Raw genomic sequence first — 15421 nt, 5'->3', positions numbered from 1 at the left:
CCCGGCCCTACTCAAGAGCACAGAACTAGAATCCCGGCAGGCTGGGGCCCAAGGCGAATTTTAAAGAGCACATCCAGATGATTCATCTGAACAGCCAAGTTTGAGGACCATCATCAGCAAGCATCACTATCACTACTGGTGCCTCTTAGCAACCTAAGATGTGGTGCCGGTCTGAAATATCTCACAGTCCGACATAAATAACGGGGCAACAGATGCTGGTGCCGGAAATCCACATTTCTAGGAGGCAAAGAGGGAGATGTGGGCTGCCACAGTCCCGGGTCAGGGGCGAAGGAGGGGTTGGCGGACTTAAGAACCAGTTTCAGTGGAACCCAGAGGAGAGGACAGGGCTTAGATGGGGGTGGAGCGGATGCTTGGAGAGAAAAGGATTTTCCAGGCCCAAACCTGGCAATAAATTGTTTTGAGAGGTGCAATTTCTTCTACCCCACACAGTCCAGGCCCAATGCCAGCTCCTCTCTTTTAGAAATTCTTCTCTTTATAGATGGATAGACCCTGGCTTCCTGTAAAAGGATCCTTTGTCTCCAGGTCTTATCTACTTGGCTCACAAAACTGAGGAAAGCTCTACTGAGGGACAAAGGTCAGCCCCTCTCCCACTTCCCAAAAACTGTCCTCAGAGCTTTCACTACCAAACAATGCAGTCAGATCCCAATGGTGATAGGCACCCTTAGCTAAGTGCCAACTCTTCCCAGCCCTCCCAGGCTGGCCTTGAGCTAAGCTCAAGGATTATATTAACATATCTCAGGAGAAGGGTGGGTCAGTCCTGAGAGTTGAGCCTTGAGGAAACTTGGCCACCAATGAAGGGAAAGGAAGCCTGGACCCACAAACTGGAATTACTGGTTCTTGAGACAGGCATATACTTCATCAGAGGGTCCTTGATCATTCTAGATCAAACTGGGGGAGTAAAATCAATTTAGGAGTCCCAACAAGAATTAAAAATTTTTTAGAATGCAAAAATACCAGAATCTCTGTACATTGCATTGTTTCCTAAAATATTTTATAGATACATACGGATACATGTGGAAACACTATATAAATAAAGTCAACTTATTGTAGCACTTTCTCCCCCCTCCTGGCAAAAGGGTGATAATTTTCATCAGATTTTCCAAAGATTAAGTACGCTATTACGGACTCCCTTAAATTCTCAGAGCCCAGGGACAATAGGGCTCCCCACTCCGCTCACCAACATCCTTCTGGCTATACCTTGGCTTCAGGAAAGGCTAAGAATTACCCTCAAGGAGAGAGAACTTGCTGGTCAAGAAGGGAGTCTAATCTAATTGAGAGTTTTCTCTGAAAACCAGCACTCTGACTTTCTTGTTTATTCTTCTGTCTTTTATGAATTTGGTCAATGTGTTTTGGTCCTCTGGAGCTCTGCCACTTCTGAGTGTACAAACAATAACATTTCTGAGCCTATAAAGACCATGGAATATGGTAACAAAGCCAAAATGCCACCCTGTGGATTTTTCCACAAACTTGAAGGTTAGTCACCAAGGCGTTGATATGCTCAACAAATACTTCAGAGAATAAGCAGACTAGTTAGGATACCATATAGGGGAGAGCTCTACACAAAGGTCACATTCCCCAAACCACTTAAAATATTTAACCAGCTCAAACTCTTGGTGAGCGCACCAAATGGAACGTTTAGAAATCCTGCCTACTCCCAAAATACCCAAATCCCTCCCACAAATAGTCTTCAGGGAAGTTCTGTCCAACAGACATCGCAAAAGAATGGTCCAGTAGCATCTGATCACCTGGGGCTGCTCTCCTCAACGATGTGTCCCCTAACGTGGAGACCATCCTCGTTCTCTCCTTCTACAATGGCTCCTTCTCAGCCCACTTCATGAACTTTCCATCCTATTTTTGTTTGTTGGGCCCCTTTCTTGACCCACTCCTCTTTTCAACTCACAGCTTCTGTGGGAAACTCACCCCTCTGACAGTTTGAAGAATTACCTTTCTGCAGACAAATGTTAAACATCTGTTTCCAGGCTAGAACTCTCCTCCGGGCTCCACAGTCATATTTCACCATTTCCCAGACATCTTCACAGGATTATCTCATAGACCCCTCCAATTCTACAGGTTCAAAACCAAAATTTCTATTCTCCCTCCCCATCCTGCTTGTCCTCTTACTTCCCCTATCTCCATCAATGTCACCACCAGTCAACTCAACTCAAGTTCAACACCAGCAAGTGGCTCTAGAGCTTCACCCCAACACGGTCAGTCAGGAAGACCTCTAGAGTCCTCCTCATTGCTCCTGCTCCCCCAGCCTTGTTATCTCATACCTGCTATTGCCCCACTCTCCCAGTCTCTGTCCCCATCTCTCTCAGCCCGCAACCCTCTCATTGCGATCTGTTCTCCCCAGTGCTACCAGGGTGATCCATTTGCCAGACCCATCAGCTGTCCCAGGACCAAGAATGTAGTCTTGAGCGACTCTGGGAAGCTAAATTTTGATAGTCAAGCCAGAGCAGAGCAAAGAGTTGGGCTCACCGGGAGCAGCATGGCTCTGAGCTCCAGGTAGAGCACATTGTCCTGGTAGAACTCCTCTAGAGCCTGGAAAATATAGTCTCTGAACACCGGTGCATAGTGGACAAGGCCAGAGATTGTGAAGAAGATGCTTTGAAACTTGGACCAGACGATATTTTGGTTTGCATAATCCACCTCTGGGTTCTCGGTCATCAGCGTGAAATTCCTTAGCAGTCTGTCCAAGACACAAAACCAGTAAATTGAGGAGGTATATTTCAAGCCATCAACTTCAGGCACCTGCAGGATTCTTGCCCACCTTGCTTCTCCCACCAGAAGCAAACCCAGATGCATCATAGTGAACAGTGATGAGAGGCCACGGGAAGCACCCTGGGTTCTCTCATGGAGCCCCTCCCTGAGACCTACTTTGTGCTCCTCAGGACCCAGCTCAGGTGGGATGTTTCCACTAACCAGGTTCTCCTGCTCCCTTCTGCATGCTTAGCCAGTCTGACCCCACTGTACTTCTATTCTAGACCAACCTCTCTTTGGGGGGGCAGTGTGTTATACATGGAATTATACACCCTAAAATCTGTATGTTGAAATCCTAACCCTCAATGTGACTATATTTGGAGATAGGGCCTTTTCAGTGGTAATGAAGGTTAAATGAGGTCATAAGGGTAGGAGCCCCATAGACTAGGACTGGCATCAAGGACACCAGTGACAGGCGTCACACACACAGGGGAAAGGCCCTGTGAGGACACGCTATCTTCAAGCCAAGGACAGAGGCCTCAGGAGAGATCAAACATGCCAAAATCTTGATCTTTAACGTCTAGCTTCCAGACCAGTGAGAAAATAAATTTGGGGGGGCATCTGGGTGGCTCAGTGGGTTAAGCCTCTGCCTTCAGCTCAGGTCATGGTCTCAGAGTCCTGCATTCGAGCCCCACATTGGGATTTCTGCTCAGCAAGTAGCCTTCTTCCACCCCAACCCCCGCCCCCACACCCCCACCTGCCTCTCTGCCTACCTGTGATCTCTGTCAAATAAATAATAGGGGCGCCTGGGTGGCTCAGAGGGTTAAAGCCTCTGCCTTTGGCTTAGGTAGTGATCCCAGGGTCCTGGGATCACCCCGCAAGGGGCTCTCTGCTCAACAGGGAGCCTGCTTCCCTTCCTCTCTGTCTGCCTACTGTGATCTCTGTCTGTTAAATAAATAAATAAATAAATAAATAAATAAAATCTTTAAAAATAAATAAATAAATAAAATATTTTACAAAAAGAAAAAGAAAAGAAATTTCTGTTGTTGAAGGCACCTGGTCTGTAGTATTCTGTTATGGCAGCCCTGGCAAGCTAATACAGGAGGTAGGATGGAAATATGGGGACTACACAACCCAGGCTTTGCCCCTGAGTAGCCATGTACTAGCTCTGTGGCCTTAACCTTGAGCTTTATATTTCTTATTCGTAAAAGGAAGTAAGCTCATAAAAGCACTCTATAGATGATTCTATGCTGAAAACAGCTATTACTTATAATATCACTTTACAAGTGTGTTGGGAAGTTGCTACAAAACATTTTCAAGCTGTTTCACCCACCAATGCACTGTCATTATTCCAGGAGCTGGGAGCTTTTCATCCTTCTGGTATTAAGCTTCTAGGCAAAATTCACCTGATGCAACAATAGTGTTACTGTTAATACCTCTTACAGGTCAAATGAGATTTTAAATGAACCAGGAACTTGCTATTTGAATGCTTTTGTGAAGCAAAGTATCTTATAAAGTTAAAAGCCTCCTTATTTTTTTTTATAAACATATATTTTTATCCCCAGGGGTACAGGACTGTGAATCGCCAGGTTTACACACTTCACAGCACTCACCAAAGCACATACCCTCCCCAATGTGATTTTTTTTTAAGGTCCGATTTGCATATATGGTTTGTACCAAGGAAGACACACCCACACACCACCCACTACGTCCTAAGGCCACGTGACACATTCTTTCGGAACCACACTCACCCGTAGTCAAACTCAGTGACGTTCTGCATCTCCTTTCGATATTTCTCCAGCAAAACCCACTCTGAACACTCTGCTGGCATAGGGGTAGGGGGTGTTGGATAAGCAAATTTGAACTTCAGGGCCCCCTTCGGGGTGATACAGAAATGACAGTGAGGTCTATAGGTGACATTTTTTACCAGCCAGTTCATGCTCAGGATGCCGAAGTCATGGACATGTAAGGCAGCCCCTGGAAGGGAAGAAGGGCAGGGGATGGGGTGAAGCAAAAGAGGTGAAGTGATCCAACCCCGCATTGTATTCCCTGCTTGATGGGCAGCCTGCTTCTCCCTCTCTGCTGCTTGTGTTCTTTCACGCACACACTGTCTCTCCTGCACACATACTCTCTTTCTCTCAACTAAATAAAATCTTTTTCTTTAATAAAGACTCTATTTATTTATTCATGAGAGACACAGACAGAGAGGCAGAGGGAGAAGCAGGCTCCCCACTGAGCAGAGAGCCCGATGTGGGACTCAATCCTAGGACCCCGGGATCATGACCTGAACCAAAGGCAGAAGCTTAACCATCTAAGCCACCCAGGCACCCTCAACTAAATAAAATCTTTAAAAAATTAATGTAAATATGCTCTAGACATACCATACTAGAAATGCATTTATCCAAGATGCTCGTTCGTACCATACCCTGTTTGTTACCTTAGCCTCTGAGAAAAGGCAGAAGAGGCAAATCAAAGACATGAACGGAGCAGTAGGTCCTATGGCCCAGACACTGCCTTGTGGGTGGAGGCATCTGCTTTATCAGGAAAGACAGTAAAGCCCAGCTCCCACTCCCCACTGTCTCTCTGAGGCAGAGTCCCTTCTGAAGCTGGGCTTTTGGTAAACCAGAAGACACCTTGGATGTTTGCCAAGGAAGAACAAAGGTGCAGCGTAGTGGAGTGGGGTTCTCACTGCTCCACTTATTTATTTATTTTTATCTTATTTATCATTATTTTTTAAATAATAATGATAAATATTGGCTCCACATCCAATGTGGGGCTTGAACTCACAATCCTTTTTTTTTTTTTTAAAGATTTATTTATTTATTTGACAGACAGAGATCACAAGTAGGCAGAGAGGCAGACAGAGAGAGAGGAGGAAGCAGGCTCCCTGCTGAGCAGAGAGCCCGATGCGGGGCTCGATCCCAGGACCCTGGGATCATGACCTGAGCCGAAAGCAGAGGCTTTAACCCACTGAGCCACCCAGGCGCCCCTGAACTCACAATCCTGAGATCAAGAGTCCCATGCCCTACGGGCTGAGCCGTCCATGTGCTCCTCCCTGCTCCATTTACAACAGCAACAGCTCCAATAACAATGCTAGTTCCAATTTTAGTTCCCCCTCCCTGCCCAGCATGTGCAAACCATCCCCTCCAAACCTCTACCTTTTGGCATCTTCTTCAGGATACTAAACACCTCACTTTTCTCGATGAGATTCTTGGCCTGGAAGAAGTGGATGCTGGGAGGGAAATTCTGGATCTTCATGGCCTGCACCACCTCAGCCTTTTTGAGAGCCATGAGCCTCTCGTTGGCCAGCTCCTCCTGCTCAGTCAGCACCAGCTGTCCCCCCAGCTGCAGCATCTTCTCTCTCATCAACAGCTGGGTCCGTGCTTCATCTATGGATATGGCTGAGCAGAAAAAAGGTATCGCCACCACCAAAAGCAGGGAGATCAGGGCGGGCCACCCCGATGGGCCACCCATGGACACTGGGATGCCTGGAAGAGGAAATTGCTCAGATGGAAACCCAACATGGCTAAAGAAGGGAGTAGATCAGTGCAAATCGACAGATTTAAGTGTCAAACTCTGATTTTCCTTCTCCCACTCTGTTCTCAGGTAACCAGGAGGCAACATACTTCTCTAAGCTCGCAGAGAAAAGACCTCCAGGTACAGACCTAAAGGGGTTTCCCAAATCATAAGTCACCATGAGCCCTCCTTGAACAAAGTAGAGCGTTTCAGTTAGTGAGACATGTTCACACATAGAGGAGTATACTGCAATCAGATTTTTAGTGTTTCACTTTTAAATATCATCAGAGAGTAAGAGCTCACAAGGCACACAAAGAACATCTCCAGCATCATAAAGGAACTTCAGGAAAAACACAAAAACAAAAAACAAAGAGAAACAGAGACAATGCATGAAATAAAAGTAAAATTCAAAAGAACCATACTTAATAGCCTAAGAAGGATATGAAAAGATACTGTGTCCATAAAACAACTACAGGGAATTATAAAAAATGTAATTTCTTTTATATAATGGCTTGCTGGCTCAGTCCATAGGGCATGTAACTCTTTTTTTTTTTTTTTAAAGATTTTATTTATTTCTTTGACACAGAGAGAGAGAGATCACAAGTAGGCAGAGCAGCACAGAGAGAGCGAGGGGGAAGCAGGCTCCCTGCTGAGCAGAGAGCCCGATGCAGGGCTCGATCCCAGGACCCTGGGATTATGACCTGAGCTGAAGGCAGAGGCCCTGGGCATGTAACTCTTGATCTTGGGGTTGTGAGTTCAAGCCCCACAGTGGGCATAGAGATTACTTAAAAATTTGAAAAAAATTAGGGGCACCTGAGTGGCTCAGTTGATTGAGCAATCTGCCTTCAGCTCAGGTCATGATCCCAGCATCCGGGGATCCAGCCCCCTGTCTGGTTCCCTGCTCAGCAGGGAGTCTGCTTCTCCCTCTCCCTCTGCTGCTCCCCCTGTCTGTGCTCTCCCTCTCTCTCTCTCTATCTCTCTCTCTATCTCTCTCTCTCAATAAATAAATAAATAAATAAATAAATTTAAAAATAAACAGAATGAAAAACAGCTTTTAGAAATTAAAAATACAAAGGTTGAGGGGCTCCTGGGTGACACAGTTAGTTAAGTGTCTGACTCTTGTTTTCGGCTCAGTGGTGGTCTCAGGTTGTGAGAATGAACCCTATATCAGGCTCCATGCTCAGTAAGGAATCTGCTTAAGATTCTCTCTCCTGGGACACCTGGGTGGCTCAGTCATTTGAGCGTCTGCCTGCAGCTCAGGTTATGATTCCAGTGTCTGGGATCAAACCCTATATCAGACTCCTTGCTCAGGGGGCAGCCTGCTTCTCTCTCTGCTTGTTACTCCCCTGCTTGTGCTTTTGCACTGTCTCTCTGACAAAAAAATTTTTTAAATCATTAAAAAAAAAAAAAGATTCTCTCTCTCTCTCCCTCTGCTCCTCCCCCCATGTTTTCTTACTCTCTCTCTCTCAAATAAATAAGTGAATAAATCTTTTTAAAAATACAAAAGCTGAAATTTTTAAAATTTCCTAGCAATATTATAAGATGGAATTGAAGACGATCTTTTTAAAATTAGGACGAAATAAGGTGCGCCTGGGTGACTCGATGGGTTAAGGCCTCTGCCTTCAGCTCGGGTCATGATCTCAGGGTCCTGGGATCAAGCCCTGCATTGGGCTCTCTGCTCAGCGGGGGGCCTGCTTCCTCCTTTCTCTCTGCCTGCCTCTCTGCCTACTTGTGATCTGTCAAATAAATAAAATCTTAAAAAAAAAAAAATAAAATTAGGACAAAATAAGAAAGAAACAAATGAGGTGATTTTAACTCAGGAAACCCAATCCCAAATAACAGACATATCAGAAGAAAAAAGAAGAAATAGGAGAAAAAAATAAATAAATAGTAGAAGAAATTGGGCCAGAACAGAAGACCTAACTCTGGTTTAATGAGCTGATTTGTTGTTGAGCTCCTAGCAAAGCAGAAGCAATTGCTCAATAGCTACACCAAGATAGTCATTGTGATATTTCAGAATGGTAGCACTAAAAGCTGCTTAAAAGCTTCTAGAGAGTAGCTAGTCCAGGTTGGCAGTGAGCAAGGATTTAAGGGGAGAAGGAAAGAAACTAGCTTGTATTGGGTCTCCACATGCCAGGCACTCTACCTGGGTCATTTATGTGAATTACATTTAAGAATTACGGGGTGTCAGGCCGCCTGGATGGCTCAGTAGGTTAAGCCTCTGCCTTCAGCTCAGGTCATGATCCCAGGGTCCTGCGCCCCGCAGCATCAGTCTCTCTGCTCAGCAGGGAGCGTGCTTCCACCCCCTGCCTGCCTCTCTGCCTACTTATGATCTCTGTCTGTCAAATAAATAAGTAAAATCTTTTTTTTTTTTTAAAGATTTTATTCATCTATTTGACAGACAGAGATCACAAGTAGGCAGAGAGGCAGGCAGAGAGAGATGGGGAAGCAGGCTCCCCACTAAGCAGAGAGCCCGATGCGGGACTCCCTCCCAGGACCCTGGTATCATGACCTGAGCTGAAGGCAGAGGCCCTAACTCACTGAGCCACCCAGGCACCCCTAAATAAATAAAATCTTAAAAAAAAAAAAAGAATTATGGAGTGTCTGCATGAGTCAATGAGAGGAGTATGTGACTCTTGATCTCAGGGTTGTGAGTTTAAGCCCCATGTTGGGTATAGGGATTACTTAAACAATTAACATATATAATATAATATATAAATTAATAAATATTAATCAATATCTATAATAATTAATTAATAATATATTGATATATAATATAGGTATTAATTGTTTTGCATACTTGAAAGTATGATATGGTATCCTGGAAAGAATCAAGGCTATAAACTGGAAGACCTCATGACCAGTCCCAAATTAGGATGTCTTCAACAGTGAGACTTAGGCAAACTGCTTAATGTCTATGGGTCTCAGTTTTCTCACTTGTGAAAAGGGTGAATTACACTAAATCAGTGCCTCCAAGTGGGATACCAGTATCATCAGTGATACAAAATACCACCGTTTAGGTTGAATTAAAAAATTTAAAAATAAGTTAATTGAAAGAAAAATATTAAGGAGGGGCAACTAGGTGGCTCAGTCGGTTAAGCCTCTGCCTTCAACTCCGGTCATGATCCCAGGGTCCTGGGATTGAGCCCGGCAAGGAGCTCCCTGCTCAGCAGCAAGTCTGCTTCCCCCTCTCCTACTCCCCCTGCTGTGCTCTCTCTCTCTCTCTGGCTCACTCCTTCTCTCAAATAAATAAATACAATCTTTTTTTTTTTTTTTAATAGAAAGATATTAAGTAAAGAGAGCTGCAGAGATATGACGAAGGTGAAAAGCTTGCTAATCATTGAAATACAATATATCCCAGATTCTTTGCAGGGCTATTGACTTACTCTAAGCTACACCAGACACCAAGAGGGAATTTTCAGAAGGAACAGGATACTATTTACTCTTGTGCCACAGCTATGGCAGGTGTACCATCCTAATCAGAGAGCTGGACTTTAGAAGAACCCTGCAACTTCATGAAGTCTTTGAATCTCTCTTCAGACCAGTGTTTGCCAACAGCTAAAAGAGAAGAATGACATATATGTCACTGTCCCATCCATCCCATGCTGCGTCCTCCAATCAATGGCCCCAGCCCCTTGTCCCTCTTTCCTTACTGACATGTAGCAGAGGCCACTAAGTACCACAGCCTCCAATTCTGCCATCTCCACAGACCCCAGAAGCAGTTGTGTGGCCCAGCATTCCAGGACTTTTCTTGGCCTGACAGACAAAAGCTTATCTAACACCGGTCCTGGCCAAGGCTGACTGAGCATCAGGAAAAGTCATCTCTAGAACACTTGTCACTAAATTTACTTCATCTCTCTCCTCATGAAAAGTGTCTTTTACCTTTAAAAGAGGGTGCATGAAGACACTATAGTTTGTCCCCAGGGTAAGAACAAAGAAATAGACCATGTGCCTCTAGGACTCCAAGTCAGTGTCCTGGGGTCCACAACCATTTCAAAAGCCTATTGTGGGGCCAGGCTATGCCATTCCTCCCCTCTGGAAGGCACAGGCCCACTTGCAGTGGGGGCAGGGAGGGCAGCCAGCTGGGAAACAGAGCCCAAGTGCCAGCGACCCTACTCCCTACCGTAACCTCATGAAATAGACCCCCACCCCAGGGGATCCCAGGTACCTCAGAGCAGCTCCAGAAACTGCAGACTGTTTGCTGAGTCCCCCGACAGCTGTGTCACAAGCACCAGAAAAGCTCACCATCCTGTTTTCACTTCCTGTCAGGGCAGGTTTCACTTCCTCCCGCCTCACATTGCTCAGGCCTCCAGAGAGAGGCAAGGAAGGCAGGGTCTGGCTGAGCTGAGGCAGCAAGGAGGCCTGAGAATATGCATTTACGTGCGTGTGTGTCCATGTGCACACTTACGTGCTTGTGCGGTGATCTCTGTGTGTGTATGTGTGTGTGGTCACGTGTATGTGTGTGGGAGTTACAAACATCTGTGTGAGTGTACATGTGGGTTAATGCATGCAGAGGTTATGTATGTGTTTGTGAGGCAGTTATATGCATGTCTGTGTGTGTCTGTGTGTTTGTGTGAGTTTATGTGTGTGTGTAGGCTTCTGTTTGCTTGGGGGAGGATACCTGTGTATTTGTGTTTGAGGTGTCTTTGTAGGGTCCAGAGCATAGTTTTAGATAACAAGCACCACAAGGAGGCAATCCAAAATTTGCTCATAAACTTTGCAGAGAATAGCTCTCCTCTCCTCCAAATGTGGTCATGGATCCTGAAGCAACCCTCTAGACACAGGGTGAAAAGGTAGATATAAAAGAAGGTAAATGCTTTAGGGGAACAATTCAGGGATCTGGGGGCGGGACCGTTGAGAAAGTAGGGAGGTGTGAGGCAAGAGCAAGGGGGCGGGGAGGACGGGCGAGAAGGCAAGAGGCAGAAGTTTCTGGAGAGAGAGCAGAGGAGGCCCAAGCCCTGACACCCCGATGCCGGAGTCAGACCTACCTTTGCACACTGGTCTGGCCTTTCACAGCTGTGTGGCCTTGGCCATGTTATTTAAACTCTCTATACTCCAATGTCCTGATCTGAAAATAGAGGTCATCAAAGTAAGGACTACACGCCGTCCACTGTGAGAATGCAGGCTAAGTGCCCCGTGCATTGTAAGTTCTCAAGAGATAGCAGCCGTTCCTACTTTTAGAAATAACTCTTGTGACATATCATCCAAGTCAAGCTAAAATAGAAGGGTCAGGACACCTGGGTGGCTCAGTGGTTAAAGCCTCTGCCTTCGGCTCAGGTCATGATCTCAGGGTCCTGGGATTGAGCCCCACATGGGGTTCCCTGCTCATCAGGGAGCCTGCTTCCCCCCCCACCCTCTCTGCCTGCCTCTCTGCCTACTTGTGATCTTTGTCTGTCAAATAAATAAATAAAATCTTAAAAAAAAAGAAGGGTGAAACTGTACCAGTGACTTCAGCAACACACGCCTGCTCCACAAACTTGCCGAGTACCCCTCCTTCCCAGCCCCCTCTCATGGCCTTCTGCCCCACAGACACCCACAAACCCTCAGTAGTTCCACTTCTGCTGTTCCTAAACGTCTGGAACCCTGGGGCCCCTGGCCATCATCTTCTCCAAAAAGTAAAAAGGTCATCTGTTTCATAAACAAGAAGAAATTCAAAAGTGAAAATACAGAAGAACTAGCAATTCCCTCATCACAAGTTCAAGATTAATTTGTTTACAAGTCCGTGAAAACAGAAGAAACAAACAAGTGGTAAAGACAGATCAAACTGACCTACGGAAGGATAGGAAGGAAAAAAATCACCAATTTGAACATAAATCATTAGAATTTGTTTTTTTAAGATTGTATTTGTTTATTTGACAGAGAGAAAGCACAAGCAGAGGGATGGGCAGGAGAGGGAGAAGCAGGCTCCCCACCAAGCAGGGAGACCCATGGGGGACTTGATTCCAGGATCTGGGATCATGACGTGATCCCAGATCACGTCACCTAACCAACTGAGCCACCCAGGCACCCTAGAAGATTTTTTAAGATACCAGAGCAAAACTAAGATAAAGCTTTTCTTTCCAAAACCTTTGGTTAAATATAAGACCTAATGTTCACATCTCAAAGGATTGGCTCTGGAGACTCCCGGCTCATGACTTGGCAGGGAAGGGCAGAAAGCCAGGGGACGGCTGTGGGTCTTGAGGCTGAGGTTACTGCCTCAGGCAGAAGCTGTTTGGACCAGGGGAGTGGAGGCCCCAGCTATTGAGACAGAAGCAGAGGGGGGAATGGCTGGGACCGCACTCCTGGACACAGGATCAGAAACAATGAACTGAACAAGGAGACTCATCAGCGGAACCTGCAAACCTCTTGGCCTTCTGAGCCACCAGCCTCTTTGCGGCTGTGGCAGTAAGCACGAGTAGCAGAAGAGGTGTGCCATCCGACGACAGCACGCCCTGGTGTAAAAGGGTGAGGCCGTTCTGGAAGAAAATTCTGCCAAGCGCAGAGATCATAAAATGTAGAATAGGGCTCTGCTATTTATGCTTTATTGAAGACAACCATCAGAAGCAGAGCTGGCCTTGTTTCAGAATCTGAAAAATCTACAGGGCAGAAAAAGGGGACCCAAGCATCTTTTGGTGATTTCAAAGCTTAACCTAAATGGATGAAGTCTGAAAGGACAGGCAGGTTATGACCCCAAAACTGGAGACAGGAGAGGTTTTTAGAATTAAAGATGGTGGGGCGCCTGGGTGGCTCAGTGGTTAAGCCGCTGCCTTCGGCTCGGGTCATGATCTCAGGGTCCTGGGATCGAGTCCCGCATCGGGCTCTCTGCTCGGCAGGGAGCCTGCTTCCTCCTCTCTCTCTCTGCCTGCCTCTCTACCTACTTGTGATTTCTCTCTGTCAAATAAATAAATAAAATCTTTAAAAAAAAAAAAAAAAAGAATTAAAGATGGTGTATGGCTAACACAAATTTTTGAGAGGTATTTTCTTTTCTTTTCTTTCTTTTTTTGTTTTTTAAATTTTATTTATTTATTTGACAGAGAGAGAGAGAGAGAGAACACAAGCACAGGGAGAGGGAGAAGGAGAAGCAGGCTTTCCTCAGAGTGGGGTTTAATCCCAGGACCCTAGGATCATGACCTGAGCCAAAGGCACATGCTTAACAACTGAGCCACCCAGGTGCCCATGAGAGGTATTTTCTTTAAAACATTGTTTTGTCCCCTCAATACCATGAATTATATGCCATTGCTATATGTAACCTACAGCAAACTATAGGAGCGTTACCTACAGTGGAAGGTTTACAGTGCTGGTTATACCACTTCTAGAGAAGATAAATAAGGTTCTCTGATCCCAGAGTTTAGAAAAATGAAATACTAATTGCTAAAGTTTATTGAGAATTATATATATTTACTAATCTAATTCTTGCAGTGATCTTATAAATTGCTACCTCTCCTTGACAAGTGAGGGCACTGAAACACCGGGGTGGGGGTGGGGAGGTTGCTAACTTGCTCAAGGTCCCACAGCTGGACTTGGAAGTTCCCACCTACAGCCTTCCCTGGCAGCAAGGAAACAGGAGGTCTTCAGGGTGATGGAGAGCCACTGGTGTGGGGGAGTGCCCCTCAAGACAGAAGGGCAGATCCCTGGAGGAGAGCCCAATTCCCAAAGATGGGACACAGAAACAGATATTATCAGGCATAACATGATTTTTCTAGATACTGGGAGCTTGTGCTTTTAATAACCAAAGTTTTTCAGGAAGCAAAAAATTAGCTCTTTCAAGGAATTGTTGTGTGACAGATTTTACTTATTTATGTGACAGAGAGATCACAAGTAGGCAGAGAGGCAGGCAGAGAGAGGGGGGAATCAGGCTCCCTGCTGACCAGAGAGCCTGATGTGGGGCTCCATTCCAGGACCCTGAGACATCATGACCTGAGCCGAAGGCAGAGGCTTAACCTACTGAGCCACCCAGGCACCCCCCACCAAAAAAATTCTTAACATCTATGAGCTTAATGCCTTTATCTCCAATAAGGGAAGAATAACATGTTCTTCCTAAGTTTTTTACCAAGTAAGTTTGTGTGTGTATGTTAAATAATACAATAATACACATAAAAATATCTCTCTCACTTTTTTTTTTTTTAGGGAGAGAAAGTGCACAAGAGGTGGAAGAGGCAGAGGGAGAGAGAATCTTAAACAGGCTCCATGGTCAGCGTGGAGCCCCACATGGGGCTCAATCTCACGACCCTGGGATCATGACCTGAGCTGAAATCAACCCTGGGATCATCCCACGACTAAGCCAGTCAGGCCCACCCAAATTAGACCCTTTAAACACAAAGACAAAATCCATAGAGCTACAGACATTCTTTCCCAACTCTGTTTAGAAGATCACTGCAGATTTCTTTGGGGGAAGAGAAACAGTTTCTAACCTACTTAAGGAAGGCGTACCCTACTAAAAATGAAGATAATATTGAAATTTTACACACTTAACAAGACTTTTCCCCTACTAGTCTCCCTGACATCAGCAACCAGCTTCATACCCACAGTGAAGAAAAGAGAAAAGCCTTCCGCTGGGGCCTTCACCAGCCCCTGACAATAGCCCTATAGATACAGACAGGGACTTGCCAGATCACTTTATAGCACAAGGCATGGCCAACAACCACCCCTCCCCCAAATACACAGAGCTTGTAGCATCCTTTTATTACCCCACTCATTTTTTTTTAATATTTTATTTACTCATTTGAGAGGGAAAGAGACAGTGACAGAGAACAGAGCAGGAGAAGAGGGAGAAGCAGGTTCCCTGCTCAAAAGGGTCCTGGCCCTGGGATCATGACCTGAGTTGAAGGCAGAGGCTTAACCAACTGAGCCACCAGGTGCCCCTACCCCACCTAGCCCACTCTTAAATATAAGCAGACATCCAGGAGCTGCTACACTTGAGATATGCTATTTTATGACAGAGCAAAAAGTATCTTGAAGGAAAGAGAATGGGAGAGAGAAGAAAACTCCATCTAATATATTAGTCTTGGAGAGGTAAGAGAAGATGTCATACCTATAAAACAAGGACAGGATGTTATAAAGAAGGGAGAGTCAAAGAGTGAAAACTCAATTCCACACAAATAATGGAAAGTAAGAATGAAAAACTACAGAAAAGTTGAATGATAAAGTTAACATCTTCCAGAAGGCAGAACAAAAAGACAAAGAAAAGAAAAAGTGGAAGGGAAAG

The 15421-nt window shown here is 45.4% G+C and overlaps 1 protein-coding gene across 10 annotated transcripts in view; it reads right to left on the bottom strand.

The window, feature by feature from the left end:
• Positions 1–10558, bottom strand: part of ADA2 (adenosine deaminase 2) — a 39319-nt gene extending 28761 nt beyond the window's left edge. For 7 of the 10 annotated variants that reach the window (XR_009356578.1, XR_009356577.1, XM_059184338.1 and 4 more), the window contains exons 1-5: positions 10406–10558; positions 9624–9795; positions 5880–6209; positions 4473–4698; positions 2500–2710 (exon numbers count right to left, since the gene is read on the bottom strand). Coding sequence is in view for 7 of the 10 variants with exons in the window: in XM_059184338.1 (XP_059040321.1) it covers positions 2500–2710; positions 4473–4698; positions 5880–6195 (753 nt within the window). In the remaining 3 variants the exon portion in view is untranslated. Of the gene's footprint in view, positions 1–2499; positions 2711–4472; positions 4699–5879; positions 6210–9623; positions 9796–10405 lie in introns of those variants that run through there. The other 3 variants (XM_059184339.1, XM_059184343.1, XM_059184345.1) reach the window with 3 other exon arrangements.
• Positions 10559–15421: the final 4863 nt, after the last annotated feature.

The sequence above is a fragment of the Mustela lutreola genome, chromosome 8, assembly GCF_030435805.1.
Source record: "Mustela lutreola isolate mMusLut2 chromosome 8, mMusLut2.pri, whole genome shotgun sequence".
NCBI classification, from domain to species: Eukaryota; Metazoa; Chordata; class Mammalia; order Carnivora; family Mustelidae; genus Mustela; species Mustela lutreola.
Note: the sequence above shows the minus strand (reverse complement) of the source record. Positions and strands in the feature narration are given on the sequence as shown.